This window comes from Ranitomeya imitator, chromosome 2 (genome assembly GCF_032444005.1).
Source record: "Ranitomeya imitator isolate aRanImi1 chromosome 2, aRanImi1.pri, whole genome shotgun sequence".
NCBI lineage: Eukaryota > Metazoa > Chordata > Amphibia > Anura > Dendrobatidae > Ranitomeya > Ranitomeya imitator.
The window spans coordinates 581,237,122-581,256,195 of NC_091283.1; the positions used below are offsets into that span (position 1 = coordinate 581,237,122).

At 47.7% G+C, this 19,074-nt stretch overlaps 1 protein-coding gene and 1 long non-coding RNA gene across 3 annotated transcripts; one reads left to right on the top strand and one right to left on the bottom strand.

Annotated features, from left to right (window-relative positions):
• Positions 1-904: 904 nt before the first annotated feature.
• On the bottom strand, positions 905-3,088 carry LOC138667604 (uncharacterized). 2 transcript variants are annotated; one of them, XR_011318852.1, is made up of 5 exons: positions 2,961-3,088; positions 2,595-2,832; positions 2,221-2,384; positions 1,307-1,676; positions 905-960 (listed from the first exon to the last, which is right to left on the bottom strand). It is a non-coding gene; the product is annotated as an uncharacterized lncRNA (long non-coding RNA). The 2 variants fall into 2 exon arrangements; XR_011318851.1 differs by having other exon boundaries at positions 2,595-3,088.
• A 7,386-nt stretch (positions 3,089-10,474) lies between these two features.
• Positions 10,475-18,451, top strand: SNRPB (small nuclear ribonucleoprotein polypeptides B and B1). The gene is made up of 7 exons (XM_069752241.1): positions 10,475-10,611; positions 14,566-14,717; positions 14,801-14,912; positions 15,001-15,153; positions 16,333-16,468; positions 16,914-17,039; positions 18,284-18,451. The coding sequence occupies exons 1-7, from the start codon at positions 10,609-10,611 to the stop codon at positions 18,319-18,321; spliced, it is 720 nt and encodes a 239-aa protein (XP_069608342.1). The 5' UTR covers positions 10,475-10,608; the 3' UTR covers positions 18,322-18,451.
• The last annotated feature ends 623 nt before the right edge of the window (positions 18,452-19,074 follow it).

Sequence of the window (19,074 nt, forward strand, 5' to 3'; positions counted from 1 at the left end):
AAAGGAATATTATTATTGTTGGCAAGTGCACAGGTATAAGTGCACGTAAACACCTATACAGCAACCATATACAGTATATAACAATATCAGGCAAAAAACACACACATATATAAATATAAACAGACTGATGTCCCTTGAGTCCGTAAGTATATGTACGAGTATTCTCTCAATGCCGCTATGTAGACGTTTCCGGTCCCCAGCTTATAGTCCCATAGTCGATGAGGCCGACACCATCCAGATCTATACGAGAGAAAGCACTCTTCATCACAAGCCCCTTCCGACTTACCAATCTCAAATGCGCATCCGAGCCCATGGTCCATAATAGGAATTTGCCATAGAATCCGCATTATAGCTGTGAGAGCAAAATCTCTTCTGCATAAAATGTCCTTCCATTTGCCATAATGGCATACCGCACATCCACCCTCCAGGGTCCACTTCATTATCCAATGTGTCAAAGACCTCTGCATCCATGTTGGTCCCCACAGTAAGCTTGTAATATCCATATCCCAATTTCCAGGGATGATCATCACCCTTTTGGGTGCGTCCTCAGCCTCCCTGAATGGAGACAAATGGAAAATTAGATATGGGCACCAAATCCGAAGGGAACCAAATCAGACGTCCCAGAAACTAAAAATACCCCAATGAATCTACGCGCCAACTATCCTAGGAACCCCGTGAAGAGCAATTCCTCATTTAGGCCCATGGGTGCGACCGCCTGAAGATCGAAAATCCACCTGGACTCAGCACGCAAGAGATAATTAGATATATTGCCACCCCTTTCGCCACAGGAAACCCTCTGTAACCCTACAACTTGCAAATCAATGGGCGAACCCCTATGTTTCAGCAAGAAATGCGCCGCCACAGGAGTCAAGATTTTACCTTTGCCTTGGTCCGTAGGCGCCAGGCGTATGGTTGATACGTGTTTTTGAAACCTCTTACGTAGTTCTTGGGATGTTTGCCCTACATAGATCATATTACAAGGGCAAATTAGCACATAAATAACATTTCTGCTCCTGCAGTTGATGTAAGCCTTTAACGCATGACTGCTGGAGTTCGTGGGGTGTGTAAATATGTCCCGGGTAGGCGTCATAAAGGGGCAGACATTACATTCCCCACAGGGGAATGATCCCTTGAGGACAATACCCCTATTAAGTTTGACCGTGGGCCTAGAAAAATGGCTCCTGGTCAACAACTGCCTCAGATTCGGGGCTCTTCTAGATGTCAATAACGGCCTATTGCTGATGACTTGTGTGGTTTGCATATCTGTTTGCAAGATCGGCCAATGTCTAGTGAGGATGTGTCTTACCTGCCCCCAGCTGTCATTATAGTCCGTGATGAACCTCGTCTGCGATTCTCGGGAACGACCCACAGGAATCAAAAGTGAGGCCTGATCATGTTGTCTTGCTCGCTGGAAAGCCGTGGCAACCACTCGTTTGGGATAACTCCTCTGTCTGAAGCGGTCCGTCAGATCCCGAGCTCGCATCAGAAAGTCTTGATCCCGAGTGCAATTACGTCTAATGCGTAAAAATTGTCCCGTCGGGACGCCCACCTTCGTGTGCCAAGGGTGAAAACTGTTGAACTCCAAAAGAGCGTTAGTAGCAGTGGGCTTCCGGAAAAGGTCCGTGGCCAACTTGTTCCCTTGTACGAAAATTCTCAGATCCAGAAAGCTAGTCGAACTGTTGGAAATAGAGTGGGTTAAAAAGATATTATGGGGGTTGGAATTGAGGCTGTGGATGAAATCAGTACAACCCTCCCTGCTGCCCGACCAAATAAAGAATAAGTCATCGATATAGCGATACCAATTCCGGACATGATGTTGATATGCCAGGGATGGGTACACAAACACCTCCTCCCACCAACCTAAGAAGATGTTTGCGTAGGTTGGTGCACATTTCGCCCCCATTGCCACTCCAGCTGTCTGTAAATAAAATGTTCTGTCAAACAAAAAATAGTTGTGATGAAGAACAAATTTCAGCAGATCCAACAGAAAAGAATCATGCCCCCGATCCGAGTGTGACAGTTTGTCTAGGCAAAAAGTAACCGCATGCAGGCCATCACTATGCTTGATGTTAGAGTACAAAGACTCCACATCACAAGTTACCAGGTAGAATTCTCCCGGCAGTTCTATCCGTCCACAGACCTCAATAAAATGGGCAGAATCCCTTATAAAGGAGGGCAAGGCCGTGACTATTGGCTGGAAGAAGAAGTCCAAATACTCACTTGCCCGCTCGCAGATACTCCCAATGCTAGAAACAATCGGCCTTCCTGGTGGTTTCTTCTCGTCTTTATGTATCTTCGGCAACATATAAAATGTTGCCGTGACCGGATGTTCCACCCATAAATATTTTTTCTCTTGGGGCGAGATAATGCCGAAACTTAGCGTCCTGCAGAGTAAAGAGTCAAATTTAGACGCAAACACTGCCGTGGCATCTGGGGTTAGTGAGCTGTCTATTGGCCTCCTCTAAATATGCTTCAATTGACCACAGCACCACATTGCCCCCCTTATCCGCCTCTTTAATCACAAATTCCTTGTTGCTTCGTAAGTCCCGCAAGGCCCGTTTTTCGGCAAGATTAAGGTTAGAGGATCTACCCACCTGTGTTGGCATTGCCAGAATGTCTCGTTTCACCAGCTCAAAGAATATCTTGATTGCGGGTACCAAGGAAAAGGAAGGCGTTTTAAGGGATCTATTTCTGCCAGGGAACTTTCTTCTGGTACACCCTGATTCGTTCTCCTCCAGTAGGGCTAGTAGATCTTGAAAGGCTTGGCGCTCATCCTCAGGTATTGATTGTAGAATATCCGTTTTTTTGTAGATAACCTGAAATGTGAGGTTCCTACAAAACAAATAGAGGTCCTTAACTAAAGTAAATTTGTCGGCCGTATGTGTGGGAGCAAAAGTTAAACCCCTCTTCAGGACGGCAAGTTCCACCGCAGTAAGTTCATATTTAGAAAGATTTATTACCTGGAGGGTGGATGTAGAGGCTCCAGAGGTCTGTTCCGTATCAGGGGGGGAGGAGGCTTGATTTATTTCCGTCTGGTTGAGTATTTGTGGGGGTAAGTCGGATTGTGGTCCCTGTAGCGCGTTATGCGTTTTCTTGTTCCCCCTCCGTCTCCTCCCACGCCTGGTCCGTGTTCTACCTCGCTTCCGGTGGAAGATAAAAAATCATCACTAGAGCTTTCTTCACCACGAGGTAGAGAGGTGGATATTGTAGCTGCTGTCACGGAACCAAGGCCATAGGTTCTAGTACGGCGTGGGTTACCCCTGTGCGTCCATCTATACACTGCATTTTGCTCAAAATCAGTCCTGTCCCTAAGAAGTTTTTTACGCTTCCTGCTCGTCACCTCTACCTCATATTTGTCCAAGGTCTCTTTAAGTGTGGTCTTGAAGGTATGCACCTGTGTCCCTTCAAATGTGTTCAATTTGGTTTCCAATTCTTTAATGGAGGTCTTGGTCGCCGTAAACAGGTCTCTGTCATGCTCCAATAATAGGTTGATAAGTATATTTGAACAGCGTGTAAGACCCTGTTCCCAAATCTGTTTAAATGATCCTGAGGGTTCCCAAGCTGGAAATATGGAGACCCTCAAACCACGAGGTATCAAACCTAATTTCAAATACTCTTCTAGACTCCTCATGTTCCACCAGAGTCTATTCCCTGTCTTATGTGCCCTCATCAATTCTGAGCACACATTGGAAAAACCTGATTCTGACTCAACAGCAACCGATCCAGAAAGATCAAACACATTGGATGGTTTGGCTAGCCAGGCCGCCTCCCTAGCCTCCCAATCCATCACCCTAAACCCGAGTATGCAAAAACCAATATGAAAAAAAAAAAAAAAAAAATATATATATATATATATATATATATAATAATAATATACAAATTACGCAAAAATATGCGTGTGCTGCTCCCAAAGAACACCCCGGGACACGGGGCAACAACTAGCACAAGAGTAAAGATAGAAAGGGGCGCACCAATATATAATGTCACAGTCACCATCAAGGGGTGCAATACTTAGTCTATAAATAGAAAAGGACAAACGAAAAGAGAAAGGGTAGACTAAAAATAGTATGCACAACCCAAAATATAGAGACAATCGGTAATACCATAAAGCAAAACACCTTTATTAAACACCTCAAAAAACATGTTAAAAACATTTAAAAACAAATGTACAAATCCCTATACCCACCATATCCCATAATAAATGACAATCCCATAATACAATAGGAAAACAGTAATATCCTACCCTAGATGCACCTAGTCACATATGCTCTCCTGCAAAAATGTGCCTATACAGGCCGCAAAGGACTCGACCACAATATGTCAGTATCCACTGCTAATAACCAAAAAATGAAAAATCCATGCAATACATGGTCCTGAGATTGGAATCTGATAGCATGCTATATAACAGCTGTGGATACAACCTGTCCTGCGTCAATTCTGGTATATGGAGATGCAGCAATGTCAAAGGGCACAGAGCACCACAAGGGTTAAATCCACATAGAGCCAGGGAACATAACAGCCCCAAAATGGCCCTGAGGTAGGAGAAGGATAAGGTGGGAGCGCACCCCACGCGTATCGCTGCCTCCGCAGCTTCGTCAGGGGAAGTGAAACTAAAGGTGCGGGTGGATATCTTGTGCCTCTGTGTCTTGCTGCAACATGCTCACTCTGCCCTCTTTTTACCTGTTGTGTTTTTTTTTTTTTTTCCCCTCCCTTCCCCCCTCTCTGGCTTTTTGGTCCTTATCCCACCCCCTCTGCTCTGTGTCCCATGACGTGTCCATCTAGCCGGCCTCGCTAGCTTAGTCCAGTCCTCGGGCTTTATTCCATTTCTCTTTGCCCTGTGTCCTATGACGTGTCCATCTAGCCGGCTGGCACGGCGCGTGCGCAACGTGGTCCTATCGGATACCGCGGTTTGCGCGTGCGCATGTGACCCTTTGGACGCTCTAGGATTGCCGTTCATTATGATTGTGTTCCTGTCGTCATGGCGTCGCCGGCGTCTTCCGGCTTTTACCTCTCTCTCTCTCTCCCACACCGGTATGCAATTTACCTTATTGGATTTATTATTTAAGCACACACTGTTGCACCTTTAGTTTCACTTCCCCTGACGAAGCTGCGGAGGCAGCGATACGCGTGGGGTGCGCTCCCACCTTATCCTTCTCCTACCTCAGGGCCATTTTGGGGCTGTTATGTTCCCTGGCTCTATGTGGATTTAACCCTTGTGGTGCTCTGTGCCCTTTGACATTGCTGCATCTCCATATACCAGAATTGACGCAGGACAGGTTGTATCCACAGCTGTTATATAGCATGCTATCACATTCCAATCTCAGGACCATGTATTGCATGGATGTTTCATTTTTTGGTTATTAGCAGTGGATACTGACATATTGTGGTCGAGTCCTTTGCGGCCTGTATAGGCACATTTTTGCAGGAGAGCATATGTGACTAGGTGCATCTAGGGTAGGATATTACTGTTTTCCTATTGTATTATGGGATTGTCATTTATTATGGGATATGGTGGGTATAGGGATTTGTACATTTGTTTTTAAATGTTTTTAACATGTTTTTTGAGGAGTTTAATAAAGGTGTTTTGCTTTATGGTATTACCGATTGTCTCTATATTTTGGGTTGTGCATACTAAAAAATGAAGGCAGCACACCAATAGATGAATTACACGTGCAGTTTATTGGCCCATGAGCGACGTTTCAGTCCAAAGTGTGGACCTTTGTCAAGCTTGAGAAAGGTCCACACTTGTGACCGAAACGTCGCACATGGGCCAATAAACTGCACGTGTAATTCATCTATTGGTGTGCTGCCTTCATTTTTTTGGGAACTATATATATACACTGCTCAAAAAAAATAAAGGGAACATTTAAACAGCAGAATATAACTCCAAGTAAATCAAACTTCTGTGAAATCAAACTGTCCACCTAGGAAGCAACACTGACAATCAATTTCACATGCTGTTGTGCAAATGGAATAGACAACAGATGGAAATTATTGGCAATGATCAAGACACACTCAATAAAGGAGTGGTTCTACAGGTGGGGACCACAGACCACATCACAGTACCAATGTTTTCTGGCTGATGTTTTGATCACTTTTGAATGTTGGTTGTGCTTTCACACTCGTGGTAGCATGAGACGGATTCTACAACCCACACAAGTGGCTCAGGGTGAGCAGCTCATCCAGGATGGCACATCAATGCGAGCTGTGGCAAGAAGGTTTGCTGTGTCTGTCAGCGTAGTGTCTAGAGGCTGGAGGCGCAACCAGGATACAGGCTAGTACACCAGGATTCGTGGAGGGGCCGTAGGAGGGCAACAACCCAGCAGCAGGACGCTACCTCAGCCTTTGTGCAAGGAAGAACAAGAGGAGCACTGCCAGAGCCCTGCAAAATGACCTCCAGCAGGCCACAAATGTGCATGTGTCTGCACAAATGGTTAGAAACCGACTCCATGAGGATGGTCTGAGTACCCGACGTCTACAGATGGGGGTTGTGCTCACAGTCCAACACCGTGCAGGATGCTTGGCATTTGCCACAGAACACCAGGATTGGCAAATTCGCCACTGGTGCCCTGTGCTCTTCACAGATGAAAGCAGGTTCACACTGAGCACATGTGACAGACGTGATAGAGTCTGGAGACGCCATGGAGAGCGATTTTCTGCCTGCCACATCCTTCAGCATGACCGGTTTGGCAGTGGGTCAGTAATGATGTGGGGAGGCATTTCTTTGGAGGTCCGCACAGCCCTCCATGTGCTCGCCAGAGGTAGCCTGACTGCCATTAGGTACCAAGATGAGATCCTCAGACCCCTTGTGAGACAATATGCTGGTGCGGTTGGCCCTGGGTTCCTCCTAATGCAGGACAATGCCAGACCTCATGTGGCTGGAGTGTGTCAGCAGTTCCTGAAGGAAGAAGGCATTGAAGCTATGGACTGGCCCGCACGTTCCCCAGACCTGAATCTGATGGAACACATCTGGGACATCATGTCTCGCACCATGCACCAACGTCATGATGCACCACAGACTGTCCAGGAGATGGCGCATGCTTTAGTCCAGGTCTGGTAGATCCCTTTAGGACAGCATCCGCCGCCTCATCAGGAGCATGCCCAGGCATTGTAGGGAGGTCAATCAGGCAGGTGGAGGCCAAACACACTACTGAGCATCATTTCCTTGTCTTGAGGCATTTCCACTGAAGTTGGATCAGCCTGTAACTTCATTTTCCACTTTGATTTTGAGCATCATTCCAACTCCAGACCTCCGTGGGACATTAGTTGTGATTTACGTTGATAATTTTTAGGTTTTATTGTTCTCAACACATTCTACTATGTAATGAATACAAATTTACAACTGGAATATTTCATTCAGTGATATCTAGGATGTGGGATTTTAGTGTTCCCTTTATTTTTTTGAGCAGTGTATATGTACCGTATACTGTATATATTTATAATATATATATAATATATATATATACATATATATGGACCTAAATTTACCAGTAACATCAAATACAATATGTCACAAAAAAACAGTCTCAGAATCAGTGGGATCCGTTGAAGCGATCCACAGTTATTACCACATAAAGTAACATAGTAACATAGTTAGTAAGGCCGAAAAAAGACATTTGTCCATCCAGTTCAGCCTATATTCCATCATAATAAATCCCCAGATCTACGTCCTTCTACAGAACCTAATAATTGTATGATACAATATTGTTCTGTTCCAGGAAGACATCCAGGCCTCTCTTGAACCCCTCGACTGAGTTCGCCATCACCACCTCCTCAGGCAAGCAATTCCAGATTCTCACTGCCCTAACAGTAAAGAATCCTCTTCTATGTTGGTGGAAAAACCTTCTCTCCTCCAGACGCAAAGAATGCCCCCTTGTGCCCGTCACCTTCCTTGGTATAAACAGATCCTCAGCGAGATATTTGTATTGTCCCCTTATATACTTATACATGGTTATTAGATCGCCCCTCAGTCGTCTTTTTTCTAGACTAAATAATCCTAATTTCGCTAATCTATCTGGGTATTGTAGTTCTTCCATCCCCTTTATTAATTTTGTTGCCCTCCTTTGTACTCTCTCTAGTTCCATTATATCCTTCCTGAGCACCGGTGCCCAAAACTGGACACAGTACTCCATGTGCGGTCTAACTAGGGATTTGTACAGAGGCAGTATAATGCTCTCATCATGTGTATCCAGACCTCTTTTAATGCACCCCATGATCCTGTTTGCCTTGGCAGCTGCTGCCTGGCACTGGCTGCTCTAGGTAAGTTTATCATTAACTAGGATCCCCAAGTCCTTCTCCCTGTCAGATTTACCCAGTGGTTTCCCGTTCAGTGTGTAATGGTGACATTGATTCCTTCTTCCCATGTGTATAACCTTACATTTATCATTGTTAAAGTGACAGTGGTCAGAATTGTAAAATTTGGCCGGGTCAGGAAGGTGAAAACAGGCTCTCTCATTAAGGCTGGGATTACACATGCGAGAAACACGGCCGAGTCTCGCATGTTAATACGCGGCACTGTCGCCGGCTCTTAGATGAACGTGCGGCGCATAGCAATACATGCAGCCGCACGCTCTGCTCCTGAGTGCCGGGTGCAGTGCCAGGTATTAATGCGAGACTCGGCTGTGTTTCTCGCATGTGTGATCCCGGCTTAAGGCGGGATCACAGTGGCGTGTGCAATGCAGGAAACTCGCACGAGTCTCCCACCTCAGTACCCGGCACTGCTGCTGGCACTCGGGACCGGGGCATTCAGCTGCATAGAAATACATGCAGCCGCACAGTCCAGTCCCGAGTGTCGGCGGCAGTGCCGGGTATTGATGTGAGAGACTTGTGCGAGGTTCTCGCATTGCACAGGCAAGTGTGACCCCGGCCTAAGACAAAGGCTACATTCACACTAGCGTCGGTACGGGGCCGTCGCACTGCGTCGGCCCGACGCATACTGTGCAACTGCCGCACAACGGGGGCAGCGGATGCATTTTTCCAGCGCATCCGCTGCCCCATTGTGAGGTGCAGGGAGGTGGGGGCGGAGCTCCGGCCGCACATGCGCGTTCGGAAATGGCAGACACAACGCAGCAAAAACCGTTACATGTAAAGTTTTTTGCTGCTAACGGTCCGCCACAACACGACGCAACCATCGCACGACGGTTGTGACATGTGGCAAAGCGTCGCTAATGTTAGTCAATGGAGAAAAAACGCATCCTGCAAGCAATTTTGCAGGATGCGTTTTTTCTCCTAAACGACGCATTGCGACGTGCAGTGCACGACGCTAGTGTGAAAGTAGCCTAATTCTGCACAAGGGCAGCCATGTATCTTCTAATGTTTCTTTTGTAGGAGTTATGTCTCTTTATTAAAGGGAACCTGTCACCCCGTTTTTTGAGATTGAGCTATAAATACTGTTAAATAGGGCCTGCGCTGTGTGTTCCTATAGTGTATGTAGTGTACCCCGATTCCCTATGTATGCTGAGAAATAACTTACCAAAGTCGCCGTTTTTGCCTGTCAATCAGGCTGGTCAGGTCGGGAGGGCGTGGTGACATCGGTGGTTCTTCCTCAGCTTTACGTTGGTGGCGTAGTGGCGTAGTGGTGAACAAGCAGCGCGCGATCTGCGCTGTAATCCCTTGCATCGGTGGGGGCGGCCATCTTCCTGGGGCCGCGCGTGCGCAGATCGAGTGCTCTGCTGCACGGGGCTTCAGGAAAATGGCCGCGGGATGCCGCGCGTGCGCATTAGAGATCGCGGCGGCCATTTTCCCAAAGCCGAGTTTGCATCTCGGCTTTGGGAAAATGGCCGCCGCGATCTCTAATGCGCACGCGCGGCATCCCGCGGCCATTTTCCTGAAGCCCCGTGCAGCAGAGCACTCGATCTGCGCACGCGCGGCCCCAGGAAGATGGCCGCCCCCACCGATGCAAGGGATTACAGCGCAGATCGCGCGCTGCTTGTTCACCACTACGCCACTACGCCACCAACGTAAAGCTGAGGAAGAACCACCGATGTCACCACGCCCTCCCGACCTGACCAGCCTGATTGACAGGCGAAAACGGCGACTTTGGTAAGTTATTTCTCAGCATACATAGGGAATCGGGGTACACTACATACACTATAGGAACACACAGCGCAGGCCCTATTTAACAGTATTTATAGCTCAATCTCAAAAAACGGGGTGACAGGTTCCCTTTAATTGCTGAAGTAGAGAAAAGTTCCTGTTTTTTTCTGGATGAAAATCTCTGTTTTCAGGCGCTCACAAGACCTTACAAACTAGCGGTGCGCTGTGTCAGCTGGACATTATCAGGGTGGGCTTCCAGTGACCACCATCACTGCCAGCTACATGTCTCTGCATTGTGCGCAACTGCGCATGTCACCTGCACGAGCCTCGGGCTGCGCAGCTCTTCACATTCCCAGCAGCCACTTCCAGAATTCCTGCAGTCTGCTGGGCTGCGGGCAGAGGGCGCCATTCCGGAAGTAGTACTCAGCCTCACTCTATTGTACGTTTCACAACGCGCGGCTTCCGGCTGCCACACGACTTCCGGTATATAGAGCGCCGCCTCACAGCGTCTCCCTGGCGCAATTTTTTCATTCCCCGCATCGGCCGTGAATCCGCGGCATCCACGTTGCAGCCATGGTGAGTAGCGTCCGGGCCGATGTAGCCTGCGGCTGTCGGTAGGAGTGCGGCCGTATTTATGTGGGGAGGGCGGGCTGAGCCCACGGGAGGACCGGTTCCCGCTTCCGACTATTGTACCGAACCTACTGCTGTACTGATGGCGGCAGTACCCTCTGCTCCTGACACCAGGCTGCCCACATAGTGTGTGTGTGTGGTGCCTGGGGGTCGCGCTCACGCCATGGCTTGGTACAGAGCCTGTGGTCTGGTGCAGAGGGCGGAAGATGGCCGCCCACCGTGCTGGTACCGTGCACCCGGGGCCCCCAGTCCGCGCTATAGGCCACGGGGAGACCGCGGCATCCAGTGAGGGCGAGGTGCAGTGTGTATGTGGCGCCGAGGCCCAGCTCTCCGTATACTATGTATGGTGGATAATGGTAGTGACTGTGAAAACGTAATACAGGGGCCCGAATTCCACGGATGTGTTGCTTGCAGTAGTTTTGACAATTTCCTACTGATAACACTATAATTTAGAGGGCTAGTTAACCTGCTGCCATGTAGTCCTCTATATTCAGGAGCTGCGTCTAGCCCTGCCTCCAGCACTGGCAGCTTTCTGCCTATGCACAGCCAGCTGTTAGTCTGTGCTGTGTGCTGGGTTATACAGAGCTAAGCATTCCGAAAATTTCTACATGGACAGGCAGGGTTGTGGCGTTGGTAAGCTAAATCTCTGACGCCTCAATTTCCCTGACTCCACAGCACTGATCACTACTGAGCATGTGCATAAAGTGCAGCACAGATTCATCACCACTCTGACCCCACAGCCCTGCCTCACTACTGAGCATGTGCATAAAGTGCAGCACACATTCATCACCACTCTGACCCCACAGCCCTGCCTCACTACTGAGCATGTGCATAAAGTGCAGCACACATTCATCACCACTCTGACCCCACAGCCCTGCCTCACTACTGAGCATGTGCATAAAGTGCAGCACACATTCATCACCACTCTGACCCCACAGCCCTGCCTCACTACTGAGCATGTGCATAAAGTGCAGCACACATTCATCACCACTCTGACCCCACAGCCCTGCCTCACTACTGAGCATGTGCATAAAGTGCAGCACACATTCATCACCACTCTGACCCCACAGCCCTGCCTCACTACTGAGCATGTGCATAAAGTGCAGCACACATTCATCACCACTCTGACCCCACAGCCCTGCCTCACTACTGAGCATGTGCATAAAGTGCAGCACACATTCATCTCAATTAAAGCCAAGATCCTTGGATCAGGAACAGCAGACATTTATAGGACATTTCAGAACTCCCAAATTCTTATGAAAACATTTATAGCACATCCTGCACTGTACCCAATTTATCCTATTTTAGGAGTTGGTCCATTATATACCAACTTGACAGCTCATAACTATAATCTTTTTATATAGCGCCAACATATTCTGCAGTGCTTTACAGTTTTGCGCACATCAATTTAAATTCCCTATCAGTATGTCTTTGGAATGTGGGAGGAAACCGGAGAACCTGGAGGAAACCCACGCAAACACGGGGAGAACATGCAAACTCCTTAGGCTAGGTTCACATTGTTAACGCAAGTGCTGATGTCATATCGCTAGTGCAGATAGAGCATCTGAGGGACAGCCGTGTCGGACCCGGCACTGACTCTAGCAGTGACGGACCCGGAAACGTTGCAGCCTGCGTCCCAGGGTGTGTCACCCAATAATGGCACATCGCTAGCGCACGCTCATTTTGGGCGTGCGCTAGCGATGCGCCCGCAATAGGGCTAAATGGCTGCTTTAACAGACAGCATTACACCACGTTATGCCTTGGTGTAACACAGTTCATCTAATGGACTGCTAAAACACAATCTGAACCTAGCCTTACAGATGTTGTCCATGGTGGGATTTGAACCCAGAACTCCAGTGCTGCAGTGCTAACCACTGAGCCACCGTGGTGATATCAAAACTGCAGCAAGTAGCCTAGTAAGTAATTGCTGGCATCAGGGTCTCTGTCACCAACTTCTTGCTATCTGAGAGCAGTGTGATGGAGTGAGTTTCCCTTAACCAATAACTTCTTTTCTGGTTGCCTAATCTGCAGTGGTGACTAGTCTCCTAGGCATGAAACATGGCACTTTCAAGCGCTCTGCTGTACAGCTTGTGAGCGCTGCTTTAAAACTGGCTGCTGCACTGTTGGCTTCCTATCCGGCATGCTTCAGTCTCACTGATTCTCTGATAGAGGCAAAGCTCCCTCTTGCAGCATCAGTGTGGCCAGTGACTGTCTTGCTGTGGCCAGTGGCTGGCTGTACTTCCCGCCCCATCTGGTTGGACAAGTAAGGAGTGAGATTATTGGTGAGATCGATGAGTATTATACTTTTGCACCATTCTAAGTGATTTGTAAAGATTTTATTTGCAGGTTCATCTAATCGTTTGCATCAAACCCTTTTGTGACAAACGTTTGTTTTTGTGCAGCTCTGCTAAGTGGGAGGGGCTTGGCATGATGGAGCGGGGCAGAGCACTGCTCAATTACCTCATGGTTTTGCACCACGAGTTATGACAGTAACGTAGTCCAGGAGTACATTTCTGGTGCGCAGCAGCTGAAGCCTGTACCTAATTCATTAAGTTCTTAACTAAAGGTACCGTCACACTAGACGATATCGCTAGCGATCCGTGACGTTGCAGCGTCCTCGCTAGCGATATCGTCCAGTGTGACAGGCAGCAGCGATCAGGCCCCTGCTGTTCTGTCGCTGGTCAGGGAAGAAAGTCCAGAACTTTATTTGGTCGCTGGACTCCCCGTAGACATCGTTGAATCGGCGTGTGTGACTCCGATTCAGCGATGTCTTCACTGGTAACCAGGGTAAACATCGGGTAACTAAGCGCAGGGCCGCGCTTAGTAACCCGATGTTTACCCTGGTTACCATCCTAAAAGTAAAAAAACCAAACAGTACATACTTACCTACAGCCGTCTGTCCTCCAGCGCTGTGCTCTGCTCTCCTCCTGCACTGGCTGTGAGCGTCGGTCAGCCGGAAAGCAGAGCGGTGACGTCACCGCTCTGCTTTCCGGCCGCTGTGCTCACACAGACAGTACAGGAGGAGTGCAGAGCACAGCGCTGGAGGACAGACGGCTGTAGGTAAGTATGTAGTGTTTGTTTTTTTTACTTTTAGGATGGGAACCAGGGTAAACATCGGGTTACTAAGCGCGGCCCTGCGCTTAGTTACCCGATGTTTACCCTGGTTACCGGCATCGTTGGTTGCTGGAGAGCGGTCTGTGTGACAGCTCTCCAGCGACCAAACAGCGACCCGGATCGTTGTCGGTATCGCTGCAGCGTCGCTTAGTGTGACGGTACCTTAACTTGGTACATTATGGATCAAGAAGGACTTGCTCATTATCATTCTTGTTGTCTTGGCCCCAGTAGTCCCGATAACTTGTAATGCTATTTTTTCATGGATGTTGGGTGCGGTTTCCAGTGTCCATACTGTGCTGCCTTCCATCACAGTAGCCTACTACAGGTACCAGCAATGCCCCAGGTCATCAGGATGGTTGTGGACAGAACTGCACATCCCGTTTGTTTCTTCCACCTCATCAGTGAGTGTGCCTGCTGGAGATTAGTGAGGCCAGTTCTATATTGGTAATATTGTTGGACTCATGTGACGCCATCACTGATCTGTTGTGTTGGTGCAATGTGAGAATGGGAAACTGTTGGGAGAAAAAACAATGGTCAGATATTTATGCTCATATGGTGCCATCATTCCACAGCACTTTATGGCAGAATTAGTATTTGGGGGTAATGGTGTAAGGTTTGTGTCTACCCAGAAATGGAGTCGGCACTTAATAGAAGCTTTGTTGTATGTTGAGCAGCCAGCTTGTCACTTGGAACTAGCACAGGCCCTTGTAAATAGTATTGTATTTAAGTGCTTGCTCCTTGTCTTCTGTCCGGTCTTAACACTTGGACTCTTGTGTTTTCTCTTAGACGGTGGGGAAAAGCAGCAAGATGCTGCAGCACATTGACTACAGGATGCGTTGCATTCTGCAGGATGGCCGCATCTTTATTGGAACCTTTAAAGCTTTTGACAAACACATGAACCTTATTCTCTGTGACTGTGATGAGTTCAGGAAGATCAAGTAAGTGATAAGCAGAGTGCTGACAGACTGACTGCTTGAACTCGTATCCACCTATACTGAAACTGTCCTTCCTTTTGTCTCAGGCCCAAGAACTCCAAACAGCCGGAACGTGAAGAGAAGAGGGTACTGGGCCTGGTTTTACTTCGTGGTGAGAACCTGGTGTCCATGACAGTGGAGGGCCCACCTCCTAAAGATGTGAGACCTTCTTATGTTGCATCCACAGCTGTAATGCTTACTGACATGCTGTTCATATATTAATCATACCCTACACTTTTTAATGTAGACTGGCATTGCACGGGTACCATTGGCTGGAGCAGCTGGAGGACCAGGTGTTGGCCGTGCAGCTGGCAGAGGTGTTCCTGCCGGGGCGCCTATGCCACAAGCACCTGCTGGTTTAGCTGGACCAGTGAGGGGTGTTGGAGGTCCATCTCAACAGGTGAGTTTAAGCTGCAAAATATCTACAATAAATAATGAGTTCTTGCTGAGGGGTGGAGGAGGCCGCATTCTTTTGATACCTCAAGTGCTGTCTGTTTGGCCATGGTGTCAATGGACGATGCTGTTAGCCGTCCATGCTTGTGTGGAGCATTATCACTATTAACTCTTGTTGTAGGTCCACATTGGTGTGGTAAGGAATACAGTTTCCCTGTTATAGGTGCCCAAAATATAGTATGATCCCAACCAGTAACTGAGAACTTGCCAGTGGGTCTATGCTGCTCAAACCACAGGCAGCATAAATCCAAGCCTGGGTGCAGGCCTGCAGCTGCCATCCTCTGGGCAGCTCGTTCCTGTGCCCCACTCTTGTTTGACATGCCTCTCCTAGTCAAGTAGGAAGAAGCTGGCCATGGGCCTTGTAGGACTAGTCTCATTTTTATGGTTCCCAGATCTTCTAAACAATAATTTCAGAGAAAAACATACCTGGCTGACGTTGTGCTCCCTGTGGTCTGGGCAGCATGAATCAACTGACCCGTTATCTTTTAATGGTCATGATCATGTTGTACAAGTCTTGTGATTGGGCTTCATAAGGGTTCTCCAATATCCAAATGCATCGCCTGTCATGAGAATGTGGTGTTTAATTGCTTAGTGATTCCACAGCTCATAAGAAGGGGATTTGGTGTTGGTAAAACCTCTGAATGGAGGGGCATCAGGCAAAGGGACTTTGCCGTCTAAGTCAGTCCAACTCCCTTGTCAGTCGTGTATGCTTTTTATTATTATTTATATAGCACCATTAATTCCATGGTGCTGTACATGAGAAGGGGTTACATAAAAATATCACTTACAGTAAACAAATCTAACAATGACCGACTGGTACAGAGGGAAGAGGACCCTGCCCTTGCGGGCTTACATTCTACAGGATTATGGGGAAGGAGACAGAAGGTCGAGGGTTGCACTAGCTCCAATGGTGTTGAGGTGGCCGTGTGGTCTTTACAGGCTGTAAGCTTCCTTGCTTGAAGTACAGATGCAACACCAATTGGTGAACGCTGGACTAAAATCTTGTCATTGATGGTCCCAGCAGTGTGACAAACTTCGTCCTATCCACTCTGAATAGGATTTTCTCACAGGGAAGTGTCCTGCATTTGTTGTCTTCATTGGTTACATGGCATTTGTTTATCTACAGGTAATGACACCTCAGAGCCGTGGTAATGTGGCCGCTGCTGCAGCCGCTGCCACAGCTAGCATTGCTGGTGCGCCAACACAGTATGGAGGCCGAGGAGGCCCACCACCACCAATGGGCAGAGGCGCGCCACCACCAGGTAACAGCAGTCACATATCTCTTATTTTATGGGGCCAGATCAATGATGACAATCTAAGACTGATAATTCTGATGAATACTTCAAGCAGGATTGCACTGAGATCTGTTATGCATTATACACTTATTGCATGTCTTGTTGGTGTCTTGGACCCTTCTCACACCAGTTTTATTGCTATCGGTCACAATCTGTCGAATTTTGAAGAAAAAAATAAACGAATCCGGCGACTGATGCCGCCGGATCTGTGTTTTTTTTTTTTTTTTTTTTTAACTGAGCATGCTCCAATTTATTTAGGATCCAATTAGCCAGATTCGCTTGTCGGATCCTTCAAAAAAACGAATCCGTTGCATCAGTCTTTCACATTCTGCATCGAACCAACAGATTGTGACTGATGGCAAAAAAAAGATGTGTGAAAGGAGCTTTTACTCACTTGACTTTCTTGTTGTAGGCATGATGGGACCCCCTCCAGGCATGAGGCCACCCATGGGTCCACCAATGGGCATGCCCCCAGGCAGGGGAGGCCCAATGGGAATGCCACCACCAGGCATGAGGCCGCCACCTCCTGGAATGCGAGGTAAGACATTACAATTAGTGTTGATCGAATAGCTTTGGATAAGTGCTTATCCGAATAGCTATAGCTCTTTCCGAATAGTTGACTCTGTAACCTGGATACCTGGAGCGCTCCCAATTATCAGCTGTTCGGCACTGCCGCTGCATGTGTGGCATTCATAACACATGCATAGAGCGCCTGTCTGTTGGGCTCTCCATGCATGTTATGACTCTCACACATCTGTGACACATGCAGTTGCGGTGCCGAACAGCTGATTATCGGGAGCATTCTGGGTATTCTGGTTCCTATGGCAGCTATTCGGTAAGCGCTATAGCTGTTCAAGCAACACTAGTTACAATATATTACACTGTTTTTGGTATATACTAAAGCTATAGAAGTGGTTTTCTAGACCCTGCAAACTACCATTCATTAAGGTATAATTGGCTTAATTTGTGCTGATGACTTTTGGGTGGAAAACTTTTGTAATTTTTTTTATTTTTTTTTTTTATTTGCCAAACTATGGGGGATGGGGAATCTACTCAAGAATGGAGTGACTTTTACTATGCTTGTCAAGGATCCTAACTACTGCAGTCTTATCAGCAATGTTTAAATGTGTACTGCTTGCTACTTTTCAATAGCTCTTGTAATACACAACTGCTACAGCTGGCAGGAATAGCTTGGAGCGCACTAACTCCCGATCCCAGCCAACTTTAGGCACTCCGCCGATGCTGCAGAGGCAAAGCTTCCTTATATTGCAGTGTCGGCGTGGTTTGGTCCAACGGAGCAGCTGCTGGATCAAACGTTAGAGGGAACTTACTGTCCATAGCAAGCAGGAAACCTGATGCTTTATAACTTTTAACCCCCTTAATGACCGCCAATATGCCTTTTTTAATGGTGGTAGTTAAGGGTACTAAACCACAGCGCTGTTAATAAATGGTGCTGAGGAAAGTGTATAGAGTTTCCCTCCCGAGTAAGAATTTCTCTGGGGTCTCGGCTGCCGGGGGTAGCTGAGACCCCAGAGAACATGATTTGGGTTGGGTTTTTAACAACCCTGGGTTGAGATCGTCGTTATTAACGGTGACCGCAAAAGTCATATTTCCCATTTAATTTCTCTCTCCTCTGATGTGATCAAACATCGGAGACCCCATTCCTGCCCCATCAGTAAAAGTCCTATGTAATGATGCATGCAGTTGGATTGTGAAATCCGCCGATATCGTTTGCTGTGAAGATTTGTGCTATATTCACTTACATTTCTGCTCTCTTCTTAGGTCCCCCACCTCCTGGCATGAGGCCAACCAGACCTTGATCCCTGCTGCTTTCCTGTAATCGGCTGTCATACCTCCCTGACTGTTCTCATCCTCGAACTGTTGGTTAAATGTTTTGTAGCTTTTTATTTTCTATGTAAATTGAGTTTTTAATAAACAAGTAAAACTGTACTTTTGATGTGCAATCCTTGTGTCCAAATGTCCATGCAACGCTGGCAATGGTATGTGGGCACATAACTGTATAATGTAGTAGACACCAGAGAAAACTGGTTAAATGCTCAAACTTAAAGGAACGTGGTTAAACTACAAGACTACTGTGACTTACTGGAAATGAGAACTGGAAGCAACACTTTAGGATGCTGGTGTACATCGATATAAAGCACAATGCAGGTCTTTCAGGATGTAAGGTGTGTAATGGGGATGAGCGAGCACTAAAATGCCTGTTACTCGAACCGAGCAATTCCTAATTCTGATGCTCGTGTCGAGTAACTAGTGGATTGGGAGTCTATGGGAGATCAAGCATTTTTTCCAGGACGTCCCTCCTGATAGCACCCTGGAGGACGTCCTCCTCCCCCTTTGCTGGGACAGGAAATACACGAGAGTTCAAAAGGGCATGTCCCACCCCCAATCCTCAGTGTTTTTCCTGTCCCTGCAAGGGACGCACGAGAGAAGCTGTGCTGGCTTACCGGAGCTCAGGGGGATCGTGCGGCTCGTCCAATATCCTTCCCCCTGTCAAGAGGCCCAGGGCAGAAACCCTCCAGCGGGGGGTCCCTCTGCTCCAAAGAACAGGAAGG